General features: G+C 31.5%; 2 protein-coding genes across 5 annotated transcripts; one reads left to right on the top strand and one right to left on the bottom strand.

Annotated features, from left to right (window-relative positions):
* Nucleotides 1-474: 474 nt before the first annotated feature.
* Nucleotides 475-6,353, bottom strand: LOC137830479 (RAP release 2, galactose-binding-like domain protein, putative (DUF1997)). 2 transcript variants are annotated; one of them, XR_016522861.1, is made up of 6 exons: nt 6,030-6,353; nt 5,157-5,347; nt 5,015-5,060; nt 3,625-3,742; nt 3,417-3,533; nt 475-744 (listed from the first exon to the last, which is right to left on the bottom strand). XR_016522861.1 is itself a non-coding variant. In XM_068637851.1 (6 exons), exons 1-6 carry the CDS (start codon nt 6,208-6,210, stop codon nt 673-675), a joined length of 690 nt encoding a protein of 229 aa, XP_068493952.1. In that variant the 5' UTR covers nt 6,211-6,353; the 3' UTR covers nt 475-672. The 2 variants fall into 2 exon arrangements, 1 of the variants encoding a protein (XP_068493952.1); XM_068637851.1 differs by having other exon boundaries at nt 3,625-3,707.
* Nucleotides 6,354-9,038: 2,685 nt separating this feature from the next.
* RHC1A (RING-H2 finger C1A) lies at nt 9,039-11,442 on the top strand. 3 transcript variants are annotated; one of them, XM_068637843.2, is made up of 2 exons: nt 9,039-9,179; nt 10,181-11,442. In XM_068637843.2, exon 2 carries the CDS (start codon nt 10,281-10,283, stop codon nt 11,205-11,207), a length of 927 nt encoding a protein of 308 aa, XP_068493944.1. In that variant the 5' UTR covers nt 9,039-9,179; nt 10,181-10,280; the 3' UTR covers nt 11,208-11,442. The 3 variants fall into 3 exon arrangements, with proteins under 3 accessions (XP_068493944.1, XP_068493946.1, XP_068493948.1); XM_068637845.2 differs by lacking the exon at nt 9,039-9,179 and adding an exon at nt 9,345-9,483; XM_068637847.2 differs by lacking the exon at nt 9,039-9,179 and adding an exon at nt 9,507-9,645.
* The last annotated feature ends 604 nt before the right edge of the window (nt 11,443-12,046 follow it).

Here is a 12,046-nt window from a genome sequence, read left to right as displayed (position 1 = left end):
CATAATCTGGAAGTCTTTTCTAATATAAGATTAACTTTTAGATTATGTAATTCATAAGTCTTTTTTCAGATTCAAATATGTAATCTGAAAAGCTACTATCAAATTCAGACTTCCAGATTATATAATCTGAAATTCCATTTTTTAAAAATATATTCTAGATTACATAATCCATAAGTTATATCTGAATCTAAGATTAGCTTCTGAATTATATAATCCGAAATATTGTATAATTTTCTTAAATTACTTCTGAATTTTATAAATTTATGAAGGTGACACAAGGATAAAAAGATATTTTCGTTTTGTATGGAGGGAGACAATAACATATGGGTGCAGGGATAAGCAGTCCTATTGGTTAGATTGAATAGTTGGATTATTTGACCCAATAAACATCCCTTTTATGAGCATAGCAACATGAACTAGCAAAAGGTCCCAAAGGATAAATTTCTTTCCGCAAAAAAAATTTCACATACAGAATTCATGAATCTTTCAAAATCCATTTAATCATTGAGATTGCATTACAAACAACAGCGTCTCTAAACAAAAAGAAATGTTCATTCAGCTACTAACCAAGAATTCAATAATACATATGCTACAAGCGATGTTTCTAGAACCTATTCACTATACAGAGCAATTTAAGGGCAGCGCCAGTGGCAATTGCTATGACCCATGATTTCAGATTTCACCTGTTCCAAGAGGTTGCCTTGAGGTATCACCAGTGGCCCAAGCTTGATAATCTTTCACAAGCTGCTTGAGAAAAAATATAACAAACAAATCAAATTCATAAATTGTTCAGTATATAAAATATGAATAAGATTATATGGACCAAGCAGTTCATTATTCAACCATAAACTATAGCTACTGCTACTTCAGTCAACAAACCAATCTCATTTTATTTGAATCTATATTTATAAAGAACCAACAAAATCTTTAAATGTTAAAAACACAATTTGGTTATATAACAGTAACACCATAAATAATTAGGATATGCTATTGTATACCAACTTGCTTTTCAGAAGTACTTTATAAGTTATAACTTCAATTTTCCTGAAATATACCCAAGATGAAACTAGCTAAAATATTCTTTCTAAAATTAAGACGGTGTATATTCAGAAATCCTTACAGGATTTACTAACATACACCCATTTGTCTTTTAGGAAAATTTTATCAAGTTATAGCTTTTTGTTGGAAGCCACCTTAATTAAAAGTCACTCCTAGCTCATCTTAGTTGTGGTCTCTAAAGTTGTCTTAATTGTAGCCTCAAGAATGGTAGTTCATCCCACGGTTGACTAATGATATGTCTAAATAGAATATGTAAATGAGCTGTAAATCTTGCGTTACAAGTTAATTATGTATGACTGAGAAAGTTCAAATCTCAAATTATAAGACTGTTATTTTTAAAATACATTTAAGATATAGATTATTAAAATATTCTTTCTAAAAGTCAAATACGTGTATGATAGTAATCTTTAAATTACTTGCCTTGATTTTATATAATTCCATTGATAAAAACAATAAGTTAGTTAGTAACTAAAAGGGGAAGTCAGGTACACTCAAGAACAAAAGAAAGATGTATCAAACAACACAGGGAAACTAATAGTTGCAGTGATAGCAAAGTAAAATCTGAAAAATATGAAAATCTGGTTGGAACTTCATATGCATGTAGAAAACAAATAGGAAGCAGAAAGACAGAAAAAAGTTTGAAAACGAGGTTGAAATGCCAAGCTTTCTGTCATCAACATTAGGCCTTGTTTCAGTACAGCAGGAGTCCACTTAGGAAAGAAAAATAAGAATGTATGATATGATAGGTTGCTAATAGTACCAGTTAGGAAACAATCTGCAAAATATGAATTCAGTTTTGCGAAAGTAATAGCGATGATAGACAATCTATATCTTCAGCATTTTTAGAATAAACAACCAGATTTTATATGTTGTTATAACCAGGTGCACAACAAACAGAGAACAGTAAATAGACAGAATTAAACACGGTTCTGATACAGCCCATGACTCAGGTGATGTGCCGGTTATTTGGCAGGACACAGATAGGCCCAAGATGTAGAAGGTTTACACTAGGAGAAATGAGAGTAAGGCAAACGAAGAGTCTGCTAGACGTGTAGGATGAGCTCTCAGTTGGTTATGTCTGTTATTAAAAAACTGTCAGTTTGTGATGTCAGTTAGAAGGAATATTCAGGGGGTTGGAATATCATAAAGGACGGGAAGTAATAGGTAAAAGGGGGAACTGTAAATTGTATAGAGCCTTAAAGATGGACGGAGAATTTTCTCTGAGAAGATACATGCTCTGGAAATTGTGTACTATTCTGTGCTGTCTTTCAATTTCTTGTGAAATTTTTTTCTGGTTTCCTAACAGTTCAACATACAACACAATGGTGGGCTCACGCTCCTGAGACAAAATAGAGAAAAATATAAAATAATTGAAGAAAAATACAAATAGCCACAAATCTTGTGTGAGAGATTTACAACACACTGCAATCATTGAATCTATCCTTCCTTTCAATCACAATTCCTAAAAAAAGATTGTGGTCTGGTCACACATCACAAACATTATGAGTTGGTCACATGTTGGGTCATCCCAAACCTAAAATAAAAGTCTTAAAATGTGTTTAAGCCTAACTCAACTTCACAAAACTGATTTATAAAGTGAGGTTTACACATAATTTGACCATATCTCTAGTTGATATGAGGTTCATCATACACTCTCTCATGCTGAGGACTAAATATCTCAAGCATAGGAATAGAGGGGGACCCGATAACGGGTGGTACAATAGGACCAATAAACCTCACTAGGATGGACTCTAATGTCACCTTAACAAGTGAACTTTAAGTCGAACTCAAAAGGTCCTAAAAAACCAAAAATGAAGAAAAAAAGCTACTAAACAACTCAAATTTTTAAGTTTTTGTATAGAGATAAATCTATTGGTGAACTATGGGACATGTAAAACATCCTTTTAATACAATAGATAATTCTAAAGTTATATTCTCGGATCCACATATGGGTAACTTGTCACCACTTGCTATTGTATTGAGTTATATTTTGGTCATTTTGACATACATAATTGAAGAACTAAGGAAATGGATTTGTGTGATCAATTACTCCTGAATCAAGAATCTAAACACCCTTTCACAAAGGGCCAATAGTATTGAATGTACTTTAAGGAGGCTTCTGCAACAAAAAATTTGATTTGGGACAAAGATTAGGCATTTCAAGTTCTGGGTCTATCTGTCAAGGATTGGGAAGCTCTGTTCAATTGGGTTGTATTGTGTTTTTTCTTATGTTAAGGAGGATCCGTATCCTCCCATATCCTTGTAATTCTTTCTTCTAATGAATTTCTTCTTTTATCCATAAGGGAAGAACATACCTTAAAAATAAAATTGGCATATAATACTAAGCTTTAACAAACCTGTGACATAAATCGGGGAAGCATAATCCTGAGTATTTGTTCAAGGACTTGAGTCCCAGCTGATTCAATTGCTTGCTTTGGTATTGCTAGGAAAGGAAATGGAATATCAATGCTTACCTGGATTCCACATAGCAATCCAAAAAGACACTTTAACTGGAATCCAACATATATAGAAGCACAAGAAAATGAAATAAACATAGAGTACTACCTCAATTAAAGTGTCTGATGTGAGTTGCTGCATCAAAGATTTATCAGCGTTACTATCACAGGATATCCGGTTAACCATTAGAGCTGCATTACCATATTAAAGTATTGAAAAGGTATTCCTGAAAGTAGCATAAACCAAACAGCATGACACCCTACATGTTTTCATATTGCTTTCCTCGACTACAAGAAACTTGCCTAGCTGCTGCTATAAATAAGGAAATATACATGTAGTTTCATAACTATCACAGTTACTGCTTCTAATGAATAGCCAGTAAGCTACAATCAAAAGCAGTACTGAGCAGAATAAGCATTGATCCACTTTCATACCAATTTAGTCATTCACAAGTTGTTTTTTCAAACAATTTGACAAACCACCACTTTCCAAGAAATCACATACATCTCAACTGATATAAACATGTTAAATCTGATCTTTCTTAGGCTATGTTTGAATAAACTTCCCCATAAACACTAATAGGAGTAAAAAATAAGAAAGAAAAATAAAATAATTATTTTATAAGCTAAAATTAGTTTATACAGATAAAATCGGCTCATGGAGAAGTAAACAAGATGAAACTTTTATAAATTAACTTATGGATAAACTAATTTTAACTTGTTGAAAAACTTATGACATTTTTCCTTCGTATTTTTTCATCCTGTAGGTGTTTAAATAGAACTTTATCTAAACAGGGCTTTAACAATTATGATGCATCTTCATACCATGCCCTCCGAATACTTTATAAAGAAACATTAAGTAGAAAAACAAATCCATGCCAGCCATTCAACACTTTCTTCATTTAAGAAGTATGAAGATGTTGTATATGCAAGGTTGTTGAGCTCGAAGTAAAATTGACTCGCATATTTGATTTATAAACTTTGATAATAGTTAACTAGTGCTAAAGAAGAAAAAACTTTGTACAAATGATATACAATACATAAAAATGTAAGTTCATAACGTAAAAATATTTCAGAAAGTAGCTAATAATTTCAAACTCCTTGACTACAGAGTTTATGCAAGTTTACACAAATTTAAAAGTTCATCCAAGTTTATTCAGAAAATAGTTTGATTGCAAACTAAATCATTTTCTCTAGTTAGGATCGTAACTTAAGAGTTAAGAGTTTCACAACCTTATCAGAATTCGTAATCATTTATTCTTAATGCACTCCCAAACGGAAATAAATAAAAAATCAAATTCTATCAGACATCATTTAGCATCCAGATTTAAATTGGGCTCCATGATTACAAGGGAGGCTGCAACATTGCAATTTGTAAGGTCTACAAAACACCTTCGCAGCTGCAGTTTCTGCTGTGTTTTCCCAAAATTTACAATCTTAACAACTACCACCACAACCTAACACTACACACATTCTGACATGCATTTAACAAAACTCACCATCAAACTTGTCGTTCTGTGCAGCAACCATGGGAGATCCCTCGAGCTGTCACCAACAGTCAAAGCAAATAATCAAAGACAACGAAAGAAACGAGCACAGTAGAAAACTAAATTCAACAACACATTCAAACAAGTTTGACACCTTGCAAGACAAGAGCTTGATGCAACATCCATCAGGCTGCTCTTCCACCTTAACCAACAACACTGGACAGACCTCAAACGCAAAAAACCTGAACCTATAAACGTAACACCGAAACGTGTTGTCATTTATCCGTTCAATCCTCTCCGCGTCCAACACCGAGTACTGACTCGCTGGTAACCGCATGTACTCAACTGCACACATCATAAAATTCAAAAAAATTACCACCTTTTCAAAATCAAACAAAAACATAGAAAATAAAAGAAAGAAAAAAACTCATCTAACTCCTTTCACTTAAAAACTATTTTTTTTAATCTTTATACATATAAGATCAATTTGGACAAACTTTTTCCAAAACAACTTTAGGAGCAGCTTTAGGAGAAGAAAAATTAAAATTAGTTTTTTCATAAGTTAATTTATAGAGGCATTGTCGTATATCTTTTCTAAATTCTTATTTTTAATTTAATTTGTGCATAATTTCTAAATTCTCATAAGCTTAAACCTAAGGAGAAACTCATTTAATTTTATTTCCTTCATATGTTAAGCATTTACGAAATATTTATCTAAACATACCCATTTTTACACATTCCAAGGTATATATTAGATGAGTTTTCCCCAAAAATCTTCCAGAGAAGAAAAAAATGAAATGAATTTCTTCACAGACTAAAATTATGGTAACATCTAGAAAATAAAAAACTTTTGCAAATTAGCTTAATTTAATTTTAATTAAGTTACAGTTATGGAGAAGTTACAGGCAAAACTCCATCGTCAAATATGTACTTAATCTATTTTGGTTTCTAGAGTTGAAAACTGCAGATACTAAAACAGATATAGAGTAATCAAAAGCATAATTGATTAACATTTGTCTAACATTACTTAGGGGGCGCTGCAATTGGCGAACCGAAACGGACTCTTTACGGCGACCTACGAAGCGAGCTTTCTGGGTCGGAGTTGCAGAAGCACGAAGCGAAGGGCGTGAAGATTTGAGATTCCATTGTTTGGTGGAAGGAAAGGAAATCGGAATGGAAGGAAGCAAGGAAGAAGAAGAAGAAGCCATTCACTGAACTGTAGAATACGTATATGGATAGATAGCACTGGGAACACTGCAGGAACAAGAAAACCAAAGACGTGGTCACAAAACGCCACCCAAGATTGCGTTTTGATGAAAAGCTGAATAACTCTTTTTTGTAAAAGTAAAACAACTTTTTTTAGTAACATAACAAGTTAAGGAAAAACACAGATACGGATACGGACGGTCACGACATGCATACGGATATTGAGATTTGTCTAATCTCTAAAGCACGGATACGAATTTATATATTATATAATTTTGAATTATATAAATTAAAAATAAATATTTATGTGTAAAAGTATGTTTTAAATTTTTTTGGGAGCAGAAAGATATTTGTTATGACTGATTCAAAAGAATTTGCTCCTTATTTTTATAATCATAATAAAAATTTAGAAAATTATTGTATTTATATATTTTAAAATTGTGTTAGAACCGTGTTAAAATTTTCAAAAATTCAACAAATATTTTTTAAATTAAACACTTCACGTCGTACGAGTGTCGACACCGATACGTGTGTCCGACATGGATACGCTCATTTAAGAGAATTGTCCGAGCCTCATAGAGTAACACATTCACAAAAATACATATAATTTATAACACAAATATACGAATTTATATATTATATCATTATAAATTAGTAATAAATATTGATGTATATAAATATGTTTCTATTTTTTTAATAAAAAAATGTTTTTCATGGTTGATTCAAAATGATTTGTTCCTTAATTTTATAATCATAATAAAAAACTATACCATAAGTTTAAATTTTTATAAAATTAATGTACTCATTCTTTTTAAAATTGTGTTAGAACCATCTTAGAATTATCAAATATTCAAAAATATTTTTTGAATTTAACACTTCATTGATACGTGTCTTACGAGTATTGTACGAATGTTGTATGAGTGTCGTGTGTTTGACACACCATTTAAAAGACGTGTCCAAGTCTCATAGGTGATAAGTAAAACAAAAATTACCCAAAAATAAATAAAATAAAGAAGTCCATGAATTAGTTGAGTAATATTTCATTTGTTTAATTAAATTTTGGATTAAACTTGAGTATGAAGATTACATTTTTTTTAATTTGTGGCTAATTAATTAATTAATTAAAAATAATTATTTGTATAACTTTTAGAATTATTGTTATTATTATCTGTATTATTTGTTTTATGTCGTTGTTGCAAGGTAATCATAGTGAAAAAAAATATAGATTGGTGATATTTATTTGTGTAAGTAAAGGAATGCAGTTAGTAATAATGGGTGCAAGAAGAAAAAGGTTCCATGAATTTAAAAATCCAATTATTTGATTAAAAAGTTATACAATTAGTTAATTATTATTTTCATTTTAATATCCACTAATGTCCTCTCTCAACTTGCAATGTTAATTTTAATTAGAACAAAAAATTAATTTTACATTTTATTTTATAAGATTTTATTTTATATTTTCAATATGAAATATACATAGACTTTGCTTTGCTATGTCATCATTTATACTTAAATTATTGATTTAAATACTAGGTTCTTTTTGTCAACTCCACCAACTTTAAAAAAAATGTTGACTATTTAAATATATGTTTGTATTAAAATTAAACATTTATATTGTCCAGCAAGAAATTTAAAATAAATTAAATAAATAAAAACAACTGAAAATAAACTATAAAAAGAATTAAATTCTAATTAGATCATGTGAAACTAATACCAGATCTAACAACCGTTATCGTACTATCGGGTTTAAATAACCTATATAAATAAGTGGATCACCACCAAATTAATATATGAATTTAATAATATTTATTATCTATAATCATTGAATATTGAATACTTATCGGAGAAAATACATATTAATATATAATTAAATAATGCCAAATTTTTAAGAGACTTAACAATAGTGTTCATGTTATCGAGTTGAATATCTTATAAGTTCAAATCATTTTTATAAATAAGTAGATTGCCACCAAATTAATTATGTATTTAATAATATTTATTATTTATTATCCACAATTATATAATACTAAATATTGATTTAAGTATTGGAAAACTTTTTATAAATATGTCTCACTCCAAATCGAGAACAAGAATCCAAACCTAATAAAAAAAAATATGAAGAAAAAAAATATATTTCCACTCATTCAAAAACAATAACAAAGTAATAAGTTAAAAAAGTTTAAACTTTTCTAATGTCAAAGAAAAATATTAGTGGAAATATTAAGAAGATGAACGATTTTAAATTGCAAAAGTGGTTAATGTGTGTGACATTCTTAGGAAATAAAATTTGTAAAGAATAAAACACTTACAATAATGATCAATTACTCACATTGGTTAAGACAATTCACATAAAGTATAATAATTTTACATAATAATGATAATGTTATTTTTTATTTATAATATACTATAAATTTATATTGTTAAGATGAATGTGTAAATAATAATATTATTTCTTCAAATTTTAATATTAAATATAAATATATATAAATGAAAAAATAAGAAATGCGGATACATGCGCTTGTGTTTCGCTAATAATCATAATAGTGTAATCTAATTTAAAAACAAACAACACCGTAATTTATCTTACTTATCATTATAAAAATATATAAATACAAAAGGAAATAAAATATTTTGTAATTCATAATATGCACATACATTAAATCTCTTTAAAATATAATAAAAAATACTGATTATTGTGATAAAAAATATTTTAACAACTTAAATTAACAATATATTGGATTTTAAAAATTGATGATGTGAAATATATTTAAACCTAAATAAAATTAGGAGAGAGGGGAAGGTGAGCAGTGCAGTGATAGAAGAACAGTAGAGAAAATGGAACATGCGGTGCCAGCTAAGCTGAAGATGTCGGTTCCTCCTCAATAATCTCATCATCCACTGGTTAGGGTTCCATTCTCACCCTTTCCACCACTCTAAGCAACACCACCTTTTCGATCCACATTCCCCTCTGGTACGCCGTCGTTTTCCTCTCAACCCTTTTTCTATTTCCTTCTCCCTACCTTTTCTGCTATTCCAAGGGATGGCTTCCCAAGAACCTTCCAGAAACTTCTGTTTCTGACCAAGATTCCAAAGATCTCACCTTTTCAGCATTTTAAGATTGCGTTACAAGATTCGCTTCTCCACCTTTTTTTTTCTCTCATTGGGGTGTCAAATAATTAAATAAACACGTTTAAGATCAGTTAAAACAGTCGAATCTGGGGAACCTTCCTCAGCCGTTCTTTACAATCAATGCGTCGCTCTGCGTGTGATTTTGCGTAATCATGGTTTTTTCAGTCATGCTTGCTTAGTTCTTTACGATTAGAACCCTCTTGTTGTGTGCTGCTTTACTTTTTGATACACAGAGGATTTGTATTCCTTTTCTTCTCAGATTCTGTTTTGTTTAATCACTGCGCATGCTTCGGATTTCTTTTCCTATTGTGAGTTCGATTAAAATGCCAGTTTTGCACTTTTGAATCTGATTAAAGTGTTTATGCTGGTGCCCGTTTTCTTTGCTTTTTAGGTGGGTGAGTCAAATTGAGTTACTTTGTTTTGGGCCTAGAATCGTAGTGTTTAAGTCTTAGCCTTAAGTAGGAGATTGGTGGTGATGATTTATGATCGTGGATAGAAACAATGTAGAAGGTTTAAGGTGAAATGCGTGAACCCATTACATGTCTATCTCCTGGCATTTTCGAATGTTTGCTCAAGAGTTGCAGATCATTGATAAATTTTATGGATACCTCTGATATGAGCATTAATGTTTGCTATTGATCAATACACACTGCTTTGTACAGACAATTAGAATATTGTTTGCTCAAGTTTAGTTCTAATGTGTTCTGTGTCTAAGTTTTAGCTGACAAGAACGGCATTGTGTGATTCTTAGGCAACCTCACCTAGTAGTTGGTTGTGGTGGTGTTTTATGTATAATCTGAGTGATATCAATGTTCCTTGACTGTTTTCAAATTTATTTTGCAGTATATAAGTCGTCATGCTGTTGTGACAGTTGAAGACAGTGTTTGTGGGAAAGTAGGGTTGTGATTAGTTGTTTGAGAGTATTAAGGAAGTAAGCAAAAGGATGTCAAATAGTAGGAACACACATTGGTGTTATAGTTGCAGGAGGCCGGTTCGGCTGGGGCGGCGAGATGCGGTTTGTCCTAGCTGTAATGAGGGATTTGTTCATGAACTTAATGATATGGTGCATGTTAATCCTTTTGACTTGTTTGGAATGGACAACAACGAAGAAAGAGACCAAAGGGTCGGACTCATGGAAACCTTCTCTGCCTTCATGAGGCATCAAATGGCAGACAGAGGCAGAAGTCGTGACATCAGGGCACAAACAGATTCAAATCCTGAACACAGTGCAGGGTTTGCTCCTCTGTTGATCTTTGGTGGCCAAATACCTTTCAGATTGTCCGGCCACGGCGGCTTCGAGGCTCTCTTCAACGGGGCTCCCGGAATCGGCATGACACGAGGCAACACAGGCGACTATTTTGTTGGTCCTGGACTTGAAGAACTGTTTGAACAGCTTTCAGCTAGTAACAGGCAAGGTCCAGCACCAGCATCAAGATCCTCAATCGATGCCATGCCTACCATCAAGATCACGCAGAGGCATCTTCGATCAGATTCTCATTGTCCAGTTTGCAAGGATAAATTTGAGCTGGGGTCTGAAGCAAGACAAATGCCATGCCACCATTTGTATCACTCAGATTGCATTGTTCCATGGTTGGTCCAGCATAACTCCTGCCCCGTTTGTCGCCAAGAACTGCCACCACAAGGATTGAGCAGTAATCGAGGCACAAATGGTAGAAGTAGAAGTGGAAGTGGAAGGGTAAGCAGTAGTGGTAGGGAGAGCCAGGGAAGGAGAAATCCATTTTCCTTTTTGTGGCCTTTTCGTTCTTCTCATTCCAGCAGTAATGATGAAGCAACCGGAAGCAGCACACCAGCACCAAGTATCCCAGAGAATAGCCATCATGCAGGGTACTCTGGGTGGCCATTTGAATGACTTAGTGTGAGTAGAAAAGTTTCTTTTTGTTTATGAATCTGCTCTCAAAAATCTTGTGGACTGATGCTGCTGCTTGCTTGCTTGGGGTGAAAACGGTTTGAGACTGAGTCTTCCACTCTGGATTTGCTTTCTCAAGTTGTGAACTATTTTGTATAAATGGTTATTTATGCATAATTGTTTGAATTTGATATTCAAATAACAAGTTTTTTTATCAATAGAAAATATTTCATATGAATCTGAACAAGCAGCTCTGAAAAGCAGTGTGATTTTCATGTATACTCTTTGATTCTGAGATAAAAGGGTTTTAAATTGAACTTTGATACCAACTAGAACATGAAATTTTGTTCGAGAGCAGGAGAGTGATTTTCCCAAACTCTTTTTGAAAATAGAGAATTTTATTTGCATTTTTGGGATCTTCCAATCTTATATATAAGAAGTAAAAGATAAAATTTGTTTATTAAAAAAGTAAAAAGTTGTTTATTAAAATAAACAATTAACTTGAACAAGTTCATCCGAAATAGTTGTAATTTTATTTAACTCATTCAATACAAAAAAAACAATAAATAGATAATTAAGGAATCATTATTATGAAGATATATGATAACTAAATTGCCATAATATTAATTATTTGATTTCATAAGAGGTACATGAAATTTAATTGATTACTCAATGTGACCGATACTTTATTGATTATGTATTTGTTTAAATAAAACAGTATGTATTATTATTTTATATATAATGTATTATTATTTTATATATTTGATTGTAGTCTATATATTTAACGTGGAGTGGTAGTTTGTTTTTCATTATTTTTATAAATTTACACCACTAACTTAATA

The sequence above is a fragment of the Phaseolus vulgaris genome, chromosome 7 (assembly GCF_051622355.1).
Source record: "Phaseolus vulgaris cultivar YP4 chromosome 7, ASM5162235v1, whole genome shotgun sequence".
Lineage (NCBI taxonomy): Eukaryota > Viridiplantae > Streptophyta > Magnoliopsida > Fabales > Fabaceae > Phaseolus > Phaseolus vulgaris.
Note: the sequence above shows the minus strand (reverse complement) of the source record. Positions and strands in the feature narration are given on the sequence as shown.